We start from the raw sequence: 22,646 nt of genomic DNA, 5'->3' as shown, positions 1-22,646 counted from the left end.
TGTGTAAGTATGCTCTGTTAGCTTACGGGTGTTTTTACTCCTCATCACATCTCTAGTGCCAGCAAGAAGTAAACTTAGTAGGTGTTCAATAAATATTTCTCGAATGAATAAATGATGTCTAGTAGTCATGAAAGGCATAGGATTTCTCTTCCCACCACCTTCCTCATTCCTATAGTTCCTGTTCTTTTGGTCCTGCCCTTACCCACATCCTTTCTTAAGCCAGGCAAAGCAAAGAAAGGAGGGAGAATATAGCCCACCCACATCTTAATTTTTTTTTTTGACGGAAGATTTGTTTGATATTGGAGTGATCCATGAATTTAGATGATCCGGGTTCTTCCTGACCTTTTTAATATAGCTAATCAGGCATTCTGCGGCAACAAGATTTTACCTGCTGCCTGCTTTCCCGAGATGGGATGTGTCTAGGGATATGTGACATCTCCCACACGTGAGATTCCTCAGTTGCTCTGAGGTGGTTGATAAAGTGCCTTGTAAAAGATCACTGCCCTGGGGCGCCTGGGTGGCTCAGTGGGTTAAGTCACTGCCTTCGGCTCGGGTCATGATCTCGGGGTCCTGGGATCGAGCCCTGCATCGGGCTTTCTGCTCAGCGGAGAGCCTGCTCTCCCCCCGCCACCCGCTGCCTGCCTCTCTGCTTACTTGTGATCTCTCTCTCTGTCAAATAAATAAATCTTAAAAAAAAAAAAGATCACTGCCCTGTTGGAGCGAATGACGGCTAGCCTGATGTCCCCGGGGATCCTTTCCCTCTTCTTCCTAACTCAGAGATTCCCGTGGCTCCTTTAGCTACATCTGGTTCCTGGTACCTTTCTGCTCTGCTTTTCCAGAGTCAGTGACCCTATTTACCTCTGCTGTGTGTGGAGGGAACGTTACTTGGGCAGGGTGTTATGGGATCTTCGGGTAGGAAGCAGATCCCCGCTTGGGTTGATGTGCTGCAGAGGCGAACGCTTCCTCCATTGGCCTGTCTTCCTGAGGCACGAAGTTACTGCTTGGAGGTGTCACGGTGGAAGTGAGAGGGGCCAGAGCCTGACTCCCTTGGCTCTGGTGTGCTGACAGAGGGAGCCATCTCTCATGAGTCCTGAGGCAAGATACGTTCCTTGGCCAGCTGTCAACTCTAAGGGTACGAAGAGGGCCACAGCAACAGTCCTTCCTCTGTCCTGTGCTGTTTGTCACGGGTCCCTCTCTGGGGGTCCTGGGACAGATTCCGAGCCACCAGATCAGGCCATGGGCACTCCTGACCTTCTTTTGGGTGACAGGGTCTTTCTGCTCACTTCCCCTGCTAGAGGAGGGCTGTGTTGTGCTTCCTGCTCCGGGTGGAACAGTGACAGCTTCTGAAGAGGTTAGGCCCTGCTGCTCTAGGCTCGTGTCAGTCACACCAGGGCGGTGACAGCCCTCCCAGCAGTGCCGCACACGGCAGCCCCTGTCCAGGGTGACTTGCCTCTGCATTGTGGGCTTCGGTGTGGGAGCTGCCTGAGGGGACAGTTGTGACCCGGGGTCCTCAGTAGTTACAGGAGGAGGGATTGGAAGGGAGGAGCAATTCTAGACCAGGGACAGCTTGTCAGTTGAACAATGTGATGCTGGCCCATCCCTGGAGCTACAAACCTTGGTTTCGAGTCAGACTCCTTTCCCCCGCAGCCCTCCTTCCTGGTCCTATGAAGCCTGCCGTCACAGCCTCTGCCCCTTCTGCCTTCTCTCTGCTTCCGCCCTCGTCTAAGGCCTCCTCAGTGGTTTTCCACCAGTCTCATTCCTCCGGTCCTGCCATGCCACTCCTGCCAACGTTCTCAACCTAGAAAAAGGCCACTCTGTGGTCACCAAAGCCCTCAGCAAGGCTCTTCCACATGGTCTACACGGGTCTCTTCCGTGACCTGGCTTTCCGCCCCAGCCCTGCCATGCTTGCTGGGATCCAGCACTCCAGGACTGCACCGGACGTCCCCTTGCCTAGAACATCTCTCTCTACTCAAGCCACTCTTGACTGCCCTTGGTCCCCAGCCCCTTGATAAAGCCTGCGATCCTCCCTTCAGCGGGAATGTTCCTTCTCTCCTAGTATTTCCAGAGCAGTATGGTTTTACTCCCCTTCTGCTTTCTAGCATTAAAGTTGGGTTTGCTACTGCCACTAGATGTCAGCTCCCTGAGGACATGGTTGAAGGCAAATAGGGATGTGTGTTGAGACTGTGGGACTGCCCTGGGATACGTTGATATATGAGGGTGAGGGGTGCTGCTAGTTCCTCTGGTATTTCACTAGAGTTTTCTAGCTGGGGGTCCTATGCTGTGAATTATTTCTCCTGTGTTGGGGGGGGGCAGCATATGAAGTCAAACTCTTGAGAAGGCTGGGTTTCCAGATCCTTTGTGACTCACCATGTGTTCAGCAAGCCTTGGGGAGGTGTGTGTCAGGGAACTTTCCCAGGTGCAAAGCCTAGAAGGGCTGGGTTTTGAGCTGTTTGTCCCACCCTTCACTGTCCCTGGAGTTGGAAAATCCCTGGCTAAGCTGGTGTGCATGGTCTGGTCTGACCCAAGTGCTGCATGACCAGCTCCAGTTTTTCCCCTTTTAAGCTGGGTCACTGATTTTCTCTTTGGGTACGGGTGTTTGGGACTGCAGGTGTTCGAGCCCAGACCAATCATGGCCGGAAGACCCATCCGCATAGGAGACCAGCTGGTTCTAGAGGAAGATTATGATGAGACCTACATCCCCAGTGAGCAAGGTAAGAGGCCTGGGGTGCAGTTCGAGGGCAGGAATGATCTCGGATTGAGCTCTGTCCTTCCAATACGAAGTATGCTATTCGTGCAGGGCTGCTCGGTGTATTCAGTTAGATCAGGGAAAACTATAGTTCATGGACCTGACCTGGCCTGTTGCCTTCTTGTAAATAAAGTTTTATTAGGAAATAGCCATGCTTGTTTGCTTATGTATTGTCTGTGGCTGCTTTCATGGCACAGGGCAGTGTTGAGTGGTTGTGACAGGAGCCCTGTCATGCACAAAGCCTAAAATACTTACTGTCTAGCTCTTTACAGAAAAGGTTTGCTGACTGGGCTGGATCAGTGATTAATTTATTTTTATTTATTTATTAGAGAGAGAACGAGCAAGGGGGAGAGGGGGAAGTAGACTCCCCACTGAGCAAGGAACCCGATGCAGGGCTCAATCCCAGGACCCTGGGATCATGACCTGAGCCTGAGGCAGACGCTTGACTGACTGAGCCATCCAGGTGCCCTGACCAATGATTAATTTTAAAATGAAAATATAGGGGCGCCTGGCTGACACAGTTGGTAGAGCATGTGACCCGATTGTTTGTGAGTTTGAGCCCCACGTTGGGTGTAGAGATTACTTAAAAATAAAACCTTAAAAATGAATGAATGAATGAATGAATATTTTTAAAAAAGGAGTCCATCTTAAGAAAAAAAAATATAGTAGGGGATACCATCAAATACAGTGTGTCCTAAAGCCAGGAGGTAACCCAAATTTCTTAAGATGAAAACTAAAGCCTTTTTTTTTTTTTTTAAGATTTTATGTATTTATTTGACAGAGATAGACATAGTGAGAGAGGGAACACAAGCAGGGGGAGTGGGAGAGGGAGAGGGAGAAGCAGGCTTCCCGCCGAGCAGGGAGCCCCGTGCAGGGCTTGATCCCAGGACCCTGGGATCATGACCTGAGTTGAAGGCAGTTGCTTAACGACTGAGCCACCCAGGCGCCCCTTGTTTTTAAACAGCAGTAATAACAGAATTTACTGAGTACTCCTCTGTGCTGGTTTCTGTGCTAAGAACTTTACATGTATCTCCTTTACTCTTTTTTTTTTTTTTTTAACTTAAGTGATCTCTGTACTCCACGTGGGGCTTGAACTCATAACTCTGAGATCAGGAGTTGCATGCTCTTCCAATGGAGTCAGCCAGGTGCCCCACATGTACTTCTTTTCAACCCTCGCAACAGCTCCATGAGTTAGGTACTGTTACCATTCCCATTTTACAGATGAGGAAATGGGGCACAGGAAGGTAAACCAACTTCCCTCAAGGCACAGGTCTGCTGAACAGTGCAGCTGGGACCCGCAGCCAGGTGTCCTCACGAAAGGCACCGCCTTCCTGTTTATGTTCCCCCTTGCACCAGAGTGTTCTTACAGTGTAAAGCAGATCATATCGGGGCTCTGCTTTTAGTAGTATTCTATTCTATTTAGCACAGCACCCTTAGTGGGGTGTGCGGGACTCTGCATGACCCAGCCTGCCACCTGGCTGGGCTTACCCAGTGCTGTTCTCTTTCCCACTCTGCCAGTCACATGACCTTTCTGACAGTCCCTAGATGGGCCAAACTACCACTTGCCACAGGCCTTTTGCGCCTGAGTGCTCTTTCCTCAGTGCTCTGCACGGCCAGCTCCCTTGTCTCCTCTAGGTTTCATTTGTGTTCCATTCTGAGGGTTTCCCTTGAGCGCCCCCTCCACCTTGATGTACTCTCTCTCGTACCTCATTTACTTCCTTCGTTTCCTTTATCAGAAGCTGTAATTCTTTGTGCAGTTGTCTGTTTACTTCTTTACTGGTGGTTTCTTCTCCATAAGGACAGGGACTGTTTCTCTTATTCACAGCACAGAGGAAGCACTCAAAAACTATTGGTGAGCTCTGTGAATAAGTTGGTCCCTGGCTAGCCAAATTCCAGCTGGTCCTTTGAAAAAGTGCTTTTTCTTCCCTGGTCCCCAGGTGTGTCATCCTCCCCATTACCCCTGAGATGACCCAAACTGGTGATGCTTTTCTGGCCTGGGCTCTTAGCAGCTGAAGCATCGATGTGTTTATTTCATTATTCCTGGGGGCTCTGGTGACATTCCAGTGGTTAGCTCATCTGTCTTTTTCCCTATTGGTGTGAGCTAGCTCTCTCTCTCTCTCTCTATATATATATGTATCTATCTATCTATCTATCTATCTCCCCGGTTCCTCCAGATCTCTGGTGAAAGAGCTTTCTAAATGCTTCCCACAAGAATATAACGCAAGTTTCAGAGTCCATAATATATAGCAAAATTGGAAAAGAAACAACTGCCATCATGGGTGAGAGGGTTCAGAGTGGAGAACAAGGCTGCTCGAGTATCATCCCCCTTTCTCAGCTCAGACATCCCCGGACCCTGAGCAGAAGTCACTGCTCTGTCTCTGCTCCCAGGCACATGGTGCAGATCTCCATTCAAACACCTGCCCTGTGGTTTAGACTCCGTTCTTGGGTCGGTAAGGTCCTCCAGGGGCTTAGTCTTCTCCAGTTGCGTTCATGCTAGTTGATTGAGTGACGAGCACTTTGGCAGCAAGATTTTGGAAATCTTGGGAGAGCTTGTGTCCCGGTAAGGCTGCCCTCATTCAGGATGGCTCTGGCTGTGGGTGGTGGGCTTCCTCCCCAGGTCCCTGCCACACTGATGGTCTTGGTCTTACTGTTTTGCCTTTGTCATCCTTGGCTTCGGATGACATTCCTGGAGTATGGCAGTAGCATGCCTTGGTTCAGGTGTACCATTTATCATTTAAGAAGATGAAATTAGGGGCGCCTGGGTGGCTCAGCAGGTTAGATCCTCTGCCTTCGGCTCAGGTTATGGTCCCAGGGTCCTGGAATCGAGCCCCACATCGGGCTCTCTGCTCAGCAGGGAGTCTGCTTCCCCCTCTCTCTCTGCCTGACTCTCTGCCTACTTGTGATCTCTCTCTGTCAAATAAATAAATAAAATATTTTTAAAAAAAGAAATTATGTAAGTTTATTGTTTATAGTTAGAAACATAACACTTGCTCACTTAGGAAAATTTAGATAGTAAAGATGAAGTAGAAAAAAAAAGTTGTCTAGGAAGGAACTCTGCTTTTCCTTTACTCTCACAGTCAAAATACTGGCACCAGATGTCTGGGGATTTCCTGATACCAGCTCTATGTCCTACAATTCAGTTCAGCCCTGACACTGTGTCCCTGGAGAGAGCATCTGATCCCACAGGCTAAGGGTTCAGTCCCACAAGACTGCCCTTACTTCTGATGGCCGTAGCAAGTCCCAGGCTGTCCTTGGTACTTCTGACCAACAAGTGAGACACCAGAGTCCCATGTCCGCCTCCTTGGGTTTGATAATTTGCTAGAACAGGCCACAGAACTCAGGGAAACACTTAAAAAATATATTTTCCAGTTTATTGTATAATAAAGGATATAATAAAGGATACAGATGAATAGCCAGATGCAGAGATCCCTAGGGTGAGGTCCGAGAGCGTCCCAGTGCAGGAGCGTCTGTCTCTGTAGACTTGGGACGCAGGTTCCCCCGGCACGTGGTTGTACTCACCAACCACCGAAGCTCTCTGAGCCCCATAGTTTAGGGATCTTTATGGAAGCTTCTTCACCACATCATGATTGATCATCAACTTCTTTTCGAGCACCTCTCTGGGGAATGGGGATAGGCTGAAAGTCCCAAGCTTTTTTTTTTTTTTTTTTTTTTAAAGATTTTATTTATTTGTTTGTTTGTTTTAGAGAGATAGTGCGAGAGAGAGGGCATGTGTGCACAGGAGCCTGGGAGAGGGGCGTAGGGAGAAGTCGGTTCCCTGCTTGTCAGGGCTGACATGGGGCTCGAGCCCAGGACCCCGTGGATCATGACCTGAGCCCAAGGCAGATGCTTAACCGACTGAGCCGCCCAGGTGGCCCCCGCCTTTTTTTCCAGATTTTTTATTTAAATAATCTCTACACCAGCTTGGGGCTCAAACTCACCACCCCGAGGTCAAGAGTTGCATGGTTTACCAGCTGAGCCAGCCAGGTGCCCCAAGGCCCAAGCTTCTAAACATGGCTTGGTCTCTCTGGTGACCATCCCCCATCCAGGAGCCTGCCCAGAATCACCTCATTGGTAGAAAAGATGCTTTGGAAGTTCCCGGGGCTTTCGGAGCTCTGGTCAGGAACTTGGGTCCAAAGTCAAATAGTAACAGGAACCGGGAGCCAACAGGTATATTTCTTATTATTTCTTATTATTGCACAAGGTACACTATTGCACACCTGTGATTTTTTTTCTCCTTTCCACATCCCCCGCTTTCTTCCTTTCTCATTCTCCTGCCTCTTCTTGCAGAAATTCTCGAGTTCGCCAGAGAGATTGGTATCGACCCCGTCAAAGAGCCGGAACTGATGTGGCTGGCGCGGGAGGGCATTGTGGCCCCGCTGCCTGTGGAGTGGAAGCCCTGGTAAGTCGGCACACATGCGGCCCGCCGGCTTGGCCTCTCCCAGGCAGAGGGAGCTGGCCCTGGAGGTCAGCTTGCATTTGCCACCTTTCGAAGCCTGCCCTGCACAGAGCTGGGAATGGCAGTGGGCTGTCCCCCTGCTGCGCCACCTGATGCCTTGGGCCTGAGCTTACGCCGACCTGCTTGGTCCAGGGTCCCAGGAGTGGCTGCCTTGGGTCAGGTCCCGCAAGGGCAGCGTCTGTTTCCCACACGCTGGGGAGGTGTCATTGCTATTCTTTGCAGACTGCCATGGAGAGTGACAATACTGAGACCCGGTCAGCATGTCCACGGTGGATCCGGTGCTAAGGAGGGCTGTGGTGGGGCCCCACAGCCTGGCGGGGGTTCTGTCTCCCTTGGCAACCTGTCTCTGACTTTGAGTTGTGGATTCGTTCCTATTTTCAGTTTGGCTCTGAGCTCTCTGAATGGTGGCGAGCGGACCCACTCAGCTTGCGTCAGGGAACCAGGTTGATGGTGAGGAGGCTAGTAGGGTCTTGGCAGCTGTTGCCAGCCTGTCGCCGCCTGAGAACTGCATCCTGCCCTACTCTTGGGGGATGGTGACACCTGTTCTCTCTTCTGGCCGCCTGCTCTGTTCTTCCTGTCACCAGTGGAGCGCGCACTGGCTTGCCTCTGCAAGTGTGTGCTAAGTTTACTTCTTCCTGGAGTGTGCCACTTGCCTACACTTGTTCCCAGCTAGTGCCCAGGTGTCTTCTGGGTCTGGCACGGTTTTGTGGGCACGGTGTAATTATTCTGCTCTTACCCATCCCACTCAGTGTGTTGGCCAAGCTTCAAAATGACTGCATCTGTGGCCTTACCCATCCCTGCTGAAGAATCATACGTAATCCCTTTAGCTTCTCCTTAGGTGGCAGGCTCCGCGTTCTCTTGATCTTTTTAGCTGCATCTCCTTGGATCTCCTCTGGTTTCATGACATCTTTCTCATAAGAAGTCCGTCCGTGCTGTACACGGTATTCCGGGTGCCGAGTACACATGGTTGTGTTTGTAGGATAAGTTCTTAGGAAGTGGTTTCTGTTTTGTTGCCAGTATCCACCCTGATACCCACATTTGCCTTATCTATTTTTTTCACAGATTTGTTTGTTTATTTTAGAGAGAGTACACATGGGGGGAGGGGTAGAGGGAGAGAATCTTCAAGCAGATTCCACGCCCAGGGCAGAGCCTGATGCACGAGATCATGACCTTGATCGTGACCAAGAATCGGGTGCTTACCTGACTCATCCCTCCCCGGGGGGCCCGGACATTTGCCTCATCCATTCATCTCTATCTTCTCTGTTTTTGTTTTTACGTTTGTTGGTACATGTGCTGTTTTGCTTTTGGATCCATTTTTGAATGAAAAACCACATGAGAAGTATAATCAGTATAATAATACCTTAATGCACACATACCTAATAAATAAATGGCGGCTGTGTTTGTAAAAAGTAAAACAGGGTGGAAGGGAGGACACCGTCGTTGATTATGGGTCAGCCGGGTGCCCGTGTGCCAGGCTTCGTGCCCGCTGCCTTCACGGTCCTGCTAGTGGTGGCCGGCACTCCCTCAGCGTGGAAGGGAGCATGAACTCTCCTGCAATTTTTAAAACACTGTAAGTCATTAAAATTTATCTGCGCGTGCCATCTTCTACCCTGTCAATTCCAAGAGTAAGTACTGTTAATTGGTGACTTCCTTCCTGGCCTTGAAAACACACCCCACAGGACGCACATGGTTTTGTTTGTTACACTAAGTGTGTGCAATATACATTGTTGCTGTTCTCTTGTCAATGTGTGGCCCACCTTAGCCTTTTATCAGCCACACACTTTTGCATGTAGAGATGTGCCCTAATTTTTTAAAATCCTGATTTATTTAACCACTCTTGTACTGGAGGGTGTTTCGGGTTTTTTTTGCAAATTAACCCTATGTGTGGGTCTACTTCTGGCTTCTCTGCTCTCTTCCATTGATCTGTTTGTCGACCTTAACACCGATACTGTATGTACTATCTTGATTACTGTAGCTTTATTGTAAGTCTTGAGGTCATTTAGGGTAAATCCTCTAGCTTTGTTCACCATTTTCAAAGTTGTAATTATTGTAGGTCCTCTGCATTTCTATATGAATTTTAGAATCAGCTTGTCATTTTCTACAAAAAACAGAAAATCCTATTAAGATTTTGATTGGCATTGCACCGAATCTATAAATCAATTTAGGGAGAATTGCCCTCTAAAATTACATGGAGTCTTTCAACCCCTGAGCAGGGCCCGTCTCTGTTTATTTAGGTGGTTCTTTAAGAAATGTTTCATGGTTTTTAGTGTACATGTCTTGCCCATATTTTGTTAAATTTATTCCTGAGTAGTGTGTATTTTTGATGTTTCTGTAAATGGTATATATTAAAATTTCAGTTTCCTATTGTTTTCATATAGAAATAAAATTAGTTTTTGTGTATTGATCTTGTAGCTGGCAGTCTTGTAAACTCATGTGTCAGTTCTTTTTTTTAATAGATTTATTTATTTATTTATTTATTTGAGAGAGAAGTGTATGTGCTCTTGGGCACACAGTGAGCTGGGGAAGTAGGGGGGAGGGAGAGTGAGAGAGCAGACCCCCCTCTGAGCATGGAGCCCAAAGCAGGGGATGGGGTGGGGGGCTCAGTCTCATGACCCCAAGATCATGACCTGAGCCGAAATCAAGAGTCTGACACTCAACTGACTGAGCCACCCAGGTGCCCCACATATGTCATTTCTAATAGTTTTGTAGATTACATAGGATTCCTATATATGTGATCATAGTCTTCATGCAGAAGACATTTTTACTTCTTCCTTTCCAATCTGGATGCCTTTTATTTTTATTTCTTTCCTTACTGTTCTGACTAGAGCCGCCAATAATAGAAGTGGTGACAATGGATATTTTTGCTTTGTTCCTGATCTTAAGGGATTGAGTTAGCTGTAGTTTTTGTAAATGCCCTTTGTCAAGGTGAAGAAGTTCCCTGTATTCCTGGCTTGCTCAGAGTCTAAATCAAAAAGCATATAGGTTTTTACCAAATGTTTTTTCTGTATCTATTGATAGGATTGTGCGTTGTTGGTTTTTTTTTTTTTTTCTGTTTTAGTCTTAATATGGTCAATGATACTGATTGATTTTCAAATATTAAACTGACCTTACATTCCTGGGATAAAGTCCACCTGGTCATGATCATATATTATTGGATTTGATTTTCTAAAATTTTGTTAAGTATCTTTATTCTAAAATAATAGTTTGAAGGGGATGAGGTAGAGTTTGGGTATTTTTTTTATTATTGATTTCCAATTTTATTTATTCATTTTTTTGTTACAAGTCAAGACCTCTTTTCTGGCTCAGTAAGTGGTTCTATTTGTGTAAATGTTCTAGGTGTTTTCAATAAGAATGTAGTCTCTCATTTTTCAATATAGGGTTCTATAAATATCCTTTCTATCAAGCATCTAGATGTGTTTATGTCTTCCTGTGTCCCTAGGCGCTTTTGTCTGGTCTCACTCTGAATAACAGTTTAATTGAGTACAGAATTGTCTCTTGAATTTGAACAGCCTTGGCCAATATTATGTACCATTATCTTCTGACTTACGGTTTTCCTTAATAAGACATATTTTCTTGGTCTCATTTGTTGTTCCTTAGTGGGTAGTAAATCTTTCCCCCCTCTGGTTATTTTTATAATTTTATTTTTATCTTTGGTGTTCTATAATTTCACTGCAGTGTATCAGGTGTGTATTTATTTCTATTTCCCAAGTTCAGGATTTGGGTTCTTTCTTTCTTTGAGGAGTCCTGTCTCTTCATTCCCCTTTCCTCCCCTAATTTAATGATTTTACCAATTCTTACAAGTTCTGTTATGTTTTTTCAATATGTCTTTTTTTTTTTTTTAGAGTTCTGTTCTTTCATTATGGCTTCTACTCTTTTTATCTCTACAGTAATTTTAGTTGTAGATAATTTTAGTCTTCTTTTGATGATTCTACCATGCCAAGTGTCCTTGTGTGCTAATGCTCGTCTTCGCTAGCTCTGATTCCCCTTCACCATGAACTATCTCCCCCATGGGGTTTGTTAATTAAGTATTGGGACTTTTGGACTCCATCTTCTATAGAGTATTTTCTGTGTTTTATTCCTAGGTTGTTGAGTGGCTTTACGATAGCTTATGCCAAGGATTTTTCAGTGGGTTTAGGACTAAATTTTTACATTAATTTTCTGATTTGGGATTTCCTTACCACAATTTGGACTCTATGTCTACATGTGTCTTGGGGTTTTAATTTTTAATGAAATTTGATTTTGCCTGCCTAGACCTGGATTGGGTGACATGTTTCCTTGCTCTACTATGTTCTTCTAGTCATGGAGCAAGAAGCCTTAAGGGCCCAGCCATATGCAAGGGTCTCATTCCTGGTTTCCAGATTCCTGGAAGCCTAAGGTCATCTCTTGTGTCTGTCAGTTGGCATTAAAACCCAGGTTTGGGGGGCACCTGGGTGGCTCAGTGGGTTAAAGCCTCTGTCTTCGGCTCAGGTCATGATCCCAGGGTCCTGGGATCGGGCCCCACATCGGGCTTTCTGCTCAGCAGGGAGCCTGCTTCCTCCTCTCTCTCTCTCTGCCTGCCCCTCTGCCTATTTGTGATCTCTGTCTGTCAAATAAATAAATACATCTTTAAAAAACAAAAAACAAAAAACAAACAAAAAAAACAGGTTTGGGGTGCCTGGGTGGCTCAGTGGGTTAAGCCTCTGCCTTCAGCTCAGGTTGTAATCTCAGGGTCCTGGGATCAAGTCCCGCATCAGGCTCTCTGCTAGGCAGGGAGCCTGCTTCCCTTCCTCTCTCTCTGCCTGCCTCTCTGCCTACTTGTGACCTCTCTCTGTCAAAATAAATAAGATCTTAAAAAGAAAAAACAAAAACACCCAGGTTTGAAAGGTCTCTGTCTAGGTCAGACACCAGACTATTGACCTGTTACTTCTCATACTAATCAGGCTTCACGTGTTCTTTCTCTGAGAATTTGGCCCCAGGTGAGGAGAGGTCAGATGTTTCCTTCAGTTTGGTTAAACACATTGCCTGAGATTTTGTATGTGTGTCTTGAGAAGAAATTTCTAGAATTTGATTTTAGATGTGATTTGATTTTAGATTTCAAGAATTTGAATCGATGTGTTAAAAGATGTGCCGAATTTAAATATCGTTAGTTAATACCAAATTACTTTCCACTACAGTTTAACAATCCCTCCAAAAATAGTACGTGTGGTTCATTTAAAAATATTATCAATTAAAACATTGTCAACCCCCCAGAAATGATCAGTACAAAAAAAATTGTCACTCCAAGGGCAGGAAATTATACCTGATCGTTTGAATTTGCATTTCTCAAATTGTTCGTTGAGTGGAACTGGCCGCCTGTTGGCCGTTTGCTTCTTTATACCCTTTGCCAGTTTTGTCTGTTGGGTCGCTTATCTTTTTATTTTGGAGAAGGTGAAACTCTGATTTTTCTGTGTATTAATCTTCTACTACTGTTTCTGTTATTTTCTTCCATTCTCCTGTCTTTTGATGTCTTTACTCTTTCTTTTATCACACTGAAATTATACATTTTTTGTAATTTTTTTTTTCTGGTAAAACATACATAACATAAGATGTCCTGTTTTAACCATTTTTAGATAGACAGTTGAGTGGCACGAAGCACATTCACAGTGTTGTGTAAGCATTACCACCACCCAGTTCCAGAACTTTTTCAGCTTCCTAAACTGAAAGTCTGTGCCCACTCTCCCCACCTGCCAGGCTCTGGGCAACCTCTGATCTACTTTCCGTCTCTGCTTATTAACCTGTTCTAGACGGCATCAGTGGACCCACAGTATTGGTCCTTTTGTGTCTGCCTTATTTTACTTAGCATCACATCTGCGGGCTTCATCTGTGCAGTAGCCCGTGTAGGTACCTCCTTCCTCTTCAAGGTGGAATAAAATTCTAAGGTATGTCTGTGTTTTATTTTGTTCATTCGTTTGTCCGTTGGTGGGCGTTTGGGCTGTTTGCACCCTTCTGAAATATATAAATAATTATATTATTCATAATAATATAATTATTATGAATAATGCTGCTGTGAACATGGTGTACAAAAGTCTGCTCGAATCCCTGCTTTTGGTGTTTTTGGGCAGACTTGCTGGGTCATATGGGAGTTCTGGTTTTAATTTTTAGGGAACCGCTGCACTGTTTCTCATGGTGGCTGCACCCCTTTCCATCCCCACCAACGGTGTACGAGGGTCCGGCGTCCCCATATCCTCGCCCACACCTGTTCTTCCTGCTCGTTTGGCAGCAGCTGTGCTGCTGGGCATGAAGTAGCAGCTCACGTTCCCTGATGGTCACGGGTGTCGTGCAGCTTCTCGTGTGCTTCTCTGTCATTTGTTAGCTTTTTATCTTTCATTCCTGATATTTTTCCTGCTTATTTCTGCATGTTTTCTCTTTTATTAGAATTGCGATTGAGCTTGTCAAGTTTTATAAGGAGGCTGTTTGGGATTCTACTGGGATTGTATTGGATTTATACATTAATTTGAGGATTATCAGCATGTTTATAGACGTGAGTCTTTTTTTTTTTTTTTTTAATGTAGTCTCTACACCCAGTGTGGGGCTTGAACTCACAACCCTCAGATCAAGAATCGTGTGCTCTGCCAACTGAGCCAGCCAGGCGCCCCCAGACTTGAGTCTTTCTATTCAGTAACAGGGACTGTCTCTTCAAATGCTTTTTCTTTTTTCCTTTTTCCTGATTTTTTGGTAAAACTTTATAAAGATTTTGCACACTTTGGATTTAGTCCTGGGTATTGTGTCTTTTTATATTGCTGTTGTGAATGTGCGGTTTGTTCTTTGTTTTTCTAATAGCTGTTCCAATGGATTGTTGATAACAGTGGATGTAATGAATGGCTTATTTTGGGCTTGTCTATGTCAAAACACAGATTCTTGAAATGCACCTTTTACATTGTTTTTCTTCTTTTAATTTTTTTTTAAAGAGAGAGAAAAAGAGAGAATGTGGGGGGCGAGGTAGAGGGGGAGAGAGAATCTTAAGCAGGCTCCATGACCCTGCGATCACGACCTGAGCCCAAATCAAGAGTCGGACGTTCAACCGACTGTGCCACCCAGGTGTCCCTACATTATTTTCTTCTATTGTTGATCCCCATTGACTTGGATTGTCACCTCTTGTGAGTTCAGAGTCTTCTGCAAAACCAGAGCTTTCATAATGGCTCTTTCTTCCTTACACCATTTATAAAAATAGTAAGCAAGGTTGACCCTCGAATTTATCTCCAGGATCCCATGGCGTCTGTACTTACCATCTAAAACCAAGTTTTTTCCTACTCCAGTCCAGCATGAATTCCCAGGAACCCCGATGACTATATATCTTCTTCTAGAGAAGTCCTTAGGCATCCCAGTCCTTTGTTCCTAGCTAAGTTAACTCCTGTCTTAGCCGCACGGTCCCCTTCCATTCTGTGTTAATCCTCCCTGTGTCCTCTTGTCCTCCCCTCTTCTCTCTCCTCCTTCTCCATCTCCCAGCCACTTTTCTTCTCTTTCTTTTTTCCCCAAAGTAGCTTTGGGCCTGAGCAGAGACTAATTTCTGGCCTCTGCTCTCCACAGCCAGGACATCACAGGTGATATTTACTATTTCAACTTTGCCAATGGGCAGTCCACGTGGGACCATCCGTGTGACGAGCACTATCGGAACTTGGTGATCCAAGAGCGGGGGAAGCTGTCAGCTCCTGGAGCCATTAAGAAGAAAGACAAGAAAAAGAAAAAGGAAAAGAAAGACAAGAAGGACAAAGAGAACCCCAAGAGTCCGCTGGTGAGTCCGTGGCTGCCAGTTCCCAGAGAGGCCAGGGCTGAGACCAAAGGGAGTGTTGGGAGCCTCTAGGCCTTTCCAGCTGGGAAGTTAAGAACAGCACCAATAATACAGTGATTTCTTCATAGTATATCACCTCCGATCTGCCTGTCTCTTGGCAGATTTTCCTTTTAGCTTCTGGAAGTTCTTACTGCCTCTGAACAATTCCTTTCATCCCCCTTGGGAAGCACATGCTATGTGGTGCGATTAGGGAGCGAGAGCACTCTGCCGATCTCTGCGGTGGTCGGGGAAGTGGTGTCGTTTGTCCCTGTGGAGAGTGGGGGACGGGGGACAGTTGATGGAGAACCCAGATGAGTGGAGTGTCTTCCCTACCCTTTCAGAGCCAGGCCTTCCCAGGGTGGTGTAAATTCCTAGATGTCAGATGTAGCCCTAATTCAACTGTTAGAACACCAGTGCCTCCCAAATCCAGCGAGAAAAGCTCTGGGCTTTATCCGCTCCTGTGGATTGTCTTTGTCGCCAGCGTCGGCGGTTAGCGGTGCATAATTGACATTTGATGGCAGCGTGATCATCTTGGTCTCGGGTAGCTTTGTTTTTTTTTAACTTGGAGTTGAAAGTGCTCTTTGCCCTTATTGTTTCGTTTGTCCCTTCAGTGTGTCTGAACCCGAGAGACAGAGTTATGGCCCTGAATTTATAGGTAGAGAAGCTAAAACTTGGAGCCATCCCGATGTGAGGCCCAGGCTCACCCAGAGTGCTCTGGTGGTGCAGGAAGTCCTTTGCCCAGGTGTGGGGCAGGTGCGGGGCAGGTGGGGCATAGGTGCGGGGCAGGTGTGGCGCAGGTGGGGCACATTGAGGAGAGGGAGGCCCCATAGGAACGAAGGCCAGCCAGGTGGGGAACACTGACACTATCTTTTCAACCCTCTTGTTTGTCCAGTTGATTTGCTTTCTGTTTGTAGTCTGTTTCCCACCAGTGCTTAGTGCTTGTTTCTCAGCGAAGGTTTGCTCCAAACTAACTAACTTCCTTCCTTCCTTCCTTCCCCAAGGCATCAGTTCTGCCATTGGATGGTTGCTGGTGAATTTGTCTCTTTTAACATTTCCAAGCTCTAATACTCTTCCCTCGCTCCCCCTCCCCCATGTACTGCTACTCATGATCCCAAGAAATAAGATAGCAAGCCCATCCCTCCAGATGGAGAAAAGAGGTTGGGTATCTTCCACATCAGTTGAATTTTCTGATGTTACATGTTTGAAAGGCCTAAGATGGATAATGGGCTTTTCATTAGCCCAGGACTACTTTAAATGATAATCAGTGTCTGGGCAGGCTCTGGCATGGCGAGAGAGGGAATGAGGCGAGGGTTCTGGGGCAGAGGGTTGGGTGACAGAGTTCTGGGTATGTGAGTGAGTGCTAGGAGCTCCCTGTTAAAAGGGATTCCTTTGTGGTTTCAGGAGCTGAGGATGATTGGATAGCCCTGGGCTGCCAGTCTGGATCTCAGGGCTCAGGACAGTGCCTCAGACCTGGGTTTGTGCAGAGGGCAGGCCTGAGCCAGGTGGGTGACCTGGGCTCAGGTGGCTTGGGCTCTCTGGCGGAGTGCGTGCATAGGCCGGCTGGAGCTTAGTGTGAATGTTTGCAGGATGAGGTCTGTCTTTTAGGGTGTCTTTGAGACCGAAGATTCTCTGGTGTGGACCTCTCTTGAGCAGTATCAGTTTGCATCTCTGCTGGAAGACCTAGATAGAATTCCCAGGGCTCAGCTCACTGGCTGCGTTTCCCTTCTCTCCCTTCTTAGACAATTTCTGGTGGTCTTTGGTAAGGTGGGTGCCATGAAATTCACCAGTCCCAGAACTGAGAGCCTGATGACACCTTAGGGATAATCTGGTTGGTGACTCAGACCTTTGTGAATAGTGAAACGCTGTCTTCCAGTCAGTTCCTCTGTGGAGGTCCAGCATATCAAGAAAAAGTGAACCTTGGGGTGTAGGTCTTGGTGACGCCCCTTCCCCATTACATGTACACTAGAGTGACCAACCGGCAGGCTCTGTGAAGCAGGGGGGTAAGCCATTGATCTAGTCCAGCTTCCTCTATAGATGCGGAAACTAGGGCCCAGAAAACAATGGAGCTGAAAGGAGTTTTTAGCTCTTTCTTTTCTTTTTCCCTCTTAGTTTGTGTTTTCCTTTAAATGGAGGGTGGGTTTCTACGAAGGGCTTGCCCAGGACTGAGGTAGCAAGTATAAAACAGAAGTGCTTTGTCTTCGTTCTCTCTGCATGTTTATATGCCCCTCTAGGAAACACAGCCTGAGCAGGGACTTCTGCCTTCTTCCTCCCTTCTCCGTGGCCCATCCCCTCTCTCGGCACCTGGGCTTGCTGATCTGGACCCAGACCAGGAGATGCAGGCTAGAAGTGAGGGCTCCTTTAAGAAAGGGAAGAGCCCCAGCGTGCTGGGTGACACGCCTTGGCCTCTTCTGGGCACCCTGCCCAGCAAGCTACAGCCACTCTCCAAAGGCCAAGCTTCTCGCACCCACCAGATCTTTGCCGATGTGGAGGAAATCTTAGGCAGGGCCCCAGCCCAGTGCAGGACAGAATTGGGTGACCAGCAGGGCCTGGGGAAACCCCAGAAGCCGACAGACAAAATCTACCTGGGGTTTTCCGACCCTGAAATAGAAGGGCTGGAACTGAGGACCAGACAGCAGAAGCCCAGCACCCTGGGCCCTGAGAACACCAGGCCCCTCCAGAATGGGCAGGATGTGCTGGAAGGCAGGAGCCAGGCCTCTGTCTACTCAGGGCTTTCTGAAACCATCACCGGCCTACAGCTGAGAGGGGAGCAGCGTGGCCACCACGTGGCCAAATGGGGCTCCACTGGCCCCGGGGGAGACAAGAGCCAGAGTCCCATTCCCTCACCGTCCCCGGACGAGGACCGCTCCCAGTCCCTGTGCTCCTCTGACCACATGCCGCCTACCAGGAAGAGCCAAGCGCTCTTGCTAGATAGCACCGCGGCCGATGGCCTGAGCCGGCGGGGCGTTTCTGGGGAAGGTGGTAGTGTGGGCAGGGGGAGGAGGAGGAAAGAGCCCCCAGAACTGTGGTTGGGGCAGGTCTCCAAGCTTGTCAACCAGGACACCCCGGGGAGCTGCAAGGAGACAGGACCCGATGCCCCTGAGGCTGTAGGGGCGTCCGCCAAGGATCCGCCTCGGGAGCTCTTCCTGCTGCCGCCTGCCCCACTGGCCTTAGAGCTGGCCCAGAATGCCCCTGCCGGAAGTGCCCCCGGACGCTCCCCTGACCTTGACGAGAGACAACCCCCGGGGTCCCTAGAGCCCCCCGAAGAAGACAGGAAGCCTAGTGAGTCTGAGCCTGACGTGGAGAGCAGCAGCCTGGCTTCTCACCTGGGCTCGCAGATCCTGGGTGAGGTGAGCAACTTCCCTTGGGACCTGCAGAGCTCGCAGGGCTCTGAGCAGGGCGGGGACCAGTCGGCTCCCGGGGCCGGAGGGCAGCGCTGCAGCCCCTTCCTGGGACTGCAGTTGGCCCACTTGCAGAGCTCTGCTGATGAGCAGTCGGAGAGCGAAGACTACTCTGAGGACCAGAGATTCTACCGGCACATCCTGCAGATGGTCAAGATCTCCAGGCGGCTGGAGGGCCTGGAGCTGCCCGAGAGCACGCGGGAGACGCCGTGTAAGGCTCTCGCCGGCATGGTCTGTTGCCTGGCGGCCGAGTCTCCCAGAATGTCTAGTGAGGGTGAGCACGAGGCCGGCAGAGCCGTGGAGAGGGACCCGAGGCTCCTGGCTTGGGGGCCGGAGATGCTGGAGCACCCTCAGGACGCGGCTCTTGCCCCTGCTGGGCAGGCGGTCCCTCAGCAAGCCTGTGTCCAGCCCAGCAGCAGCCCCCTCAGGCAGGGGCCGGTCGAGCTGAGGTCCAGCAGAGGGCTCGCTGCGGAGCGGGGCAAGGTGAGGCTTCTCAGCCAGGTAGGCCTCTTAGTGAGTGGGGCCTATGGGCCTCCGTGAACTCGGTGGGGAGGGGCCAGGTTCAGCTGACGTCCTCACTCAAGCCGTCAGGCCTGCTTTCCTGTTGTGTGCTCTCCCCTGGTAACTGCTGATCTCTTAGGTACCCGGGCCAGCCCTCTTGTGGGCTGACGGGTCTTCTGTCTCTTATACCTGTCACCTCCAAAACAGTGGCTGAGGGCAGCTAGCCTTCCCTTCCCTGGAGCTTAGGTTATGGGTGGGTCACGGGCTTGGGAGATGGTCAGTTCTGAAGGTGAGCAAGGTGGAGCCGATCCTGGCGCGCAGGCGGGATCTAGGTGCCTTCCCAGGACTTGGGAGGCCTTTCCCATCAGCCAGTTGTGGACAGAGGCTTCCCCAAGTGACACCCTCCTCACAAGCTCTGAATTTAGTCCCTTCTTGGAGTTCCCCGAAACTGGAAAGTTAATACAGTCGTGGGGTGGGGGGTGGGGGGAGCTGAAGCCCAGAATCTCTCTGCTGTCCGGTGAGCTGCCTCTGCTCCTGCATCCCAGGGGTCCCAGGAACCTGGAACCAACTGGCGTCAGGCTTCGCAGACCTTGTTTGTACCTTCACTTCCCCCGCTGTGGAGATTTGACATAGGATTCTGCCTTCCCTGTCATTCTGACCCTTTGTCCCTTTAAAGAGTCTCACTGTATTCTTCATTCAGAAGAAGTCAGGTCGGATCAGAGACTGGGGTGGGGTGTCAGTCTGAATATCCCAGGCTATTCTTTTGCTGTCTGGCTGCGGCCGTGCCCGGTCGTTCCCTCTGGTTTCTAATTGCTAGCGTGTCCTGGTTCCCTGTTGGCTTTAATAACTACTGTAGCACGATAAATCTCGGATAAGCTGCAGATGATCCTGAAAGTTTTAATTAGTCCGATGGCAGCAAGTTTATCTCCTCTGAAGGGCAAGGCCATGCACAGCCCATAGTCAGAGTTCATGGCCAGCTCTAGAAGATAATCAGCTAGGAGCCAAGGATGTGTCATTTCCCTGTCAACTGCTGATTTGGTAAAGGCCTGGGAGAACAGAGCCCTCAGCATGCCTGTCTCCCTCCCTCAATCCCCCGGCACGTCTGCAAATTAGCCACCAGAGGAGTCTATACGTTTCCGTAAATGTAGTTTGGGAGGAATTTTGATTGTTTATCGGCTGGGGCTGGTTGGGAGGGCTGAAGTCAGGAGGAGCAGACCAGTATGCTCCCAGTTTACCTTAGAGAAGCTTTCCTGGGCTCCTTTTTGGCCACAACCAAGACGTGGTGTGAAGTACTGGCTGGGAGATAGCCCTGGGTCCAGTCCCGTGTCTGTGCCCACCCCTGGCTGGCCCGTGACTGTGAGCAGGGGCCTTCATCTCCACCATCTCCCTTTGTAGGGACTCAGGCCTCAGGTTGTCATGAGAGCAGGAGAGATGGCACGTAAGGGCTGAGCCCAGCCCCATGCTGGGTTATGTGGGCGTCTGATCGTTACCTGCTCCTTTCTGCCTGCCAGAAGTACTCTGCGGCAGGCCAGATGGTTGGGCAGTGACTCGGGCGTTTAAAGTCTTGGGAGTGGTTCTCATCCCACTTTCAGATGAGCGTCTGCTGCTCTTCCCACACAGGAAGGGGCCCTGGTCAGAACTCACCCGATGGTCTGGGCCCTTCAGCCCGGGCTAGGGAGGAGATGGCAGGCTGCCTGCGTATCTTCAGCCTGACCTTCTCCGGGTTCCCCTTTCTTCAGTCCCCTGGGGATAGACAGGAGTGGTTTGTGTTGTTTTATACACTTTAAGTTTGAGCCATGAATTTTAAAGAGCTTTTTGTGAATTATTGCCAGAATGCTCTCCCTGCCGCTGCTGCTCTGCCTGATCTATGGCAATGTGTGTCCTTCTCGCGGCCATTCCACAGTGGCATAGCCCTGGACCGCTCCCATGTGCTCCCCACCTTCATGGTCTCTCTTCAGCTTCCCAACAAACCTTCTTAAGTTGTAAGAGACCTATCATCTGTCTTGTCGATGAGTAAACTGAGAATCCAGGAGTCTGTGAATGAGCTGAGGTCTTGCAAATTCTGACTTCCAGCCTGGTTCCTTTTCCCATCCTCTCTAGCTGGAAGCCTTCATCTGGCCAACGTGAGAACAGGGAAACCGGTCAGTCCTTTGAGCAAGGCTTCATTCAGCCACCTTCCTTGTCTGTGGAAGAGGGGAAGAGAGTTCTTCTTTTGTCATTGATGTATTTTTAAAAAAATTTTTACTTATTTATTTGAGAGAGCAAAGAGGGAGAGAGAGAGCATGAGCGGCTGACAAAGAGGGAGAAACAGATTCCCCACTGAGCTGCAACCCCAACGTGGGGTTCGATCCCAGGACCCCAGGATCATGACCCGAGCCGAAGGCAGACGCTTAACCTACTGAGCCACCCAGGCGCCCCAGTGTATTCGGTTCATAGTTGATAAGTATTTTAATTAAAGGAATGCATGCCCATATCGAACAAAGTCGAATAGTATCAGAAAGCGTGTAACGAAATACAGTTCTCTGGTGTGTGTACCCCTCCCCAGAGGCAACCGCTTTCTGCTGCTGTGTACTTCCACATTTGTAAATAATATGCTTAGACTGCTTTTTCTTGGTTCATCAGTTTTAAACTTCTATCTATTGAGACTTCTCATTCTGGTAGATGAGGCTTTTGTCTCTGCCCTCCCCCTGCCCCCCACTTCCTATGTGGCTTCTGAAAGGGGAGCAGAACCCGCTGCGGCATCTGCCAGATGTGAGGGAACCGTGCGCTGTGTGCCGGCAGCGGAGTTAGGAGAATCAGCAAGCCAGCCTGTGATTTCTCACACAGTTGGCACAATGGTAATTTCTGGATGTTGTGTTTCATTAGCAGCCTCCGAGCGGAGGTGGTTTAAATTTGAGCGGGGAGGATTTAGATGTTTTATTTTTATATCTGTCTCTGGCACTCTGAGAGCCATGTGGTTTCTTGGGTTTGTAACAAGATGTTTTGTGTTGCCCAGGCCCTGGGCTCCTCATTAGCCCCAGTCCACGTCCCTCCTGGGGGCCTGGCTCCCTTGAGAGGCCTTGTGGATGCCCCTGCCTCCGCTCTTCGTGGATCGCAAAACGTGAGCTTGGGGAGCTCGGCGGAGTCTGGTCAGCTTGGAGAACTCACGCTGGTAAATGGTTTCTCTCACGTTCAGTCTATCTAGTGGCCCTGGGGTCTCTGTGTGCCTTGCTAGGAACGGTGGCCCCTAGATAAGAAAGAAGGTGTAGGCCGAGTCCTCAGAGTTCATGGGCAAACCGGGAAGCTGGGAAAAGAAATCATGCTTGTGTGATGCTAGATGTGTAGTCTGAGTTCCAGAGGGTAGACCCGTGGCAGGGAAGGGGGTGGTGGGGGTGGGGGGAGGGGACCGCAGCGCTGATTTCCCAGTCCTTACGGCTGGGGCATTGGGAGTCAGGAAGGGATCCGTGTGACCTGGGGTCATTTCCTGGGCATGGCAGACTTGTGGTGTGAGAGAGTGGGGAGAGCATTCTGCAGGTCCTTAGCGTGCCCCTTGACTTTCCTTCTCTACTTTGGAGCCTTCACAGGGTCTCAAGGCTTCTGCTTATACAAAGGGTCTCTTGGGCTCCATCCATGAGGACAAGAATGCTCTCAGCCTCTTGGCTTTAGGGGAGGAGACCAACGAGGAGGATGAGGTGGAGAGCGACAACCAGGTAACGACGAACCCTCCTCCTGCCTTGGAAACCCTGTGTGCTATTGAACAAGGAGTTTATTTTATTGTGG

The 22,646-nt window shown here is 48.9% G+C and overlaps 1 protein-coding gene across 1 annotated transcript in view; it reads left to right on the top strand.

Moving 5' to 3' along the window:
• Positions 1 to 22,646, top strand: part of CEP164 (centrosomal protein 164) — a 60,883-nt gene that overhangs the window by 2,720 nt on the left and 35,517 nt on the right. The window contains exons 2-6 of the mRNA XM_080817048.1: positions 2,609 to 2,711; positions 7,034 to 7,145; positions 14,748 to 14,952; positions 21,883 to 22,038; positions 22,442 to 22,576. Coding sequence (XP_080673174.1) covers positions 2,630 to 2,711; positions 7,034 to 7,145; positions 14,748 to 14,952; positions 21,883 to 22,038; positions 22,442 to 22,576 — 690 coding nt within the window. The 5' untranslated portion in view covers positions 2,609 to 2,629. The remainder of the gene's footprint in view (positions 1 to 2,608; positions 2,712 to 7,033; positions 7,146 to 14,747; positions 14,953 to 21,882; positions 22,039 to 22,441; positions 22,577 to 22,646) is intronic.

Source organism: Martes martes, assembly GCF_963455335.1.
Source record: "Martes martes genome assembly, chromosome: 10".
NCBI lineage: Eukaryota > Metazoa > Chordata > Mammalia > Carnivora > Mustelidae > Martes > Martes martes.
This window is presented reverse-complemented; position numbering and strand designations above follow the sequence as displayed.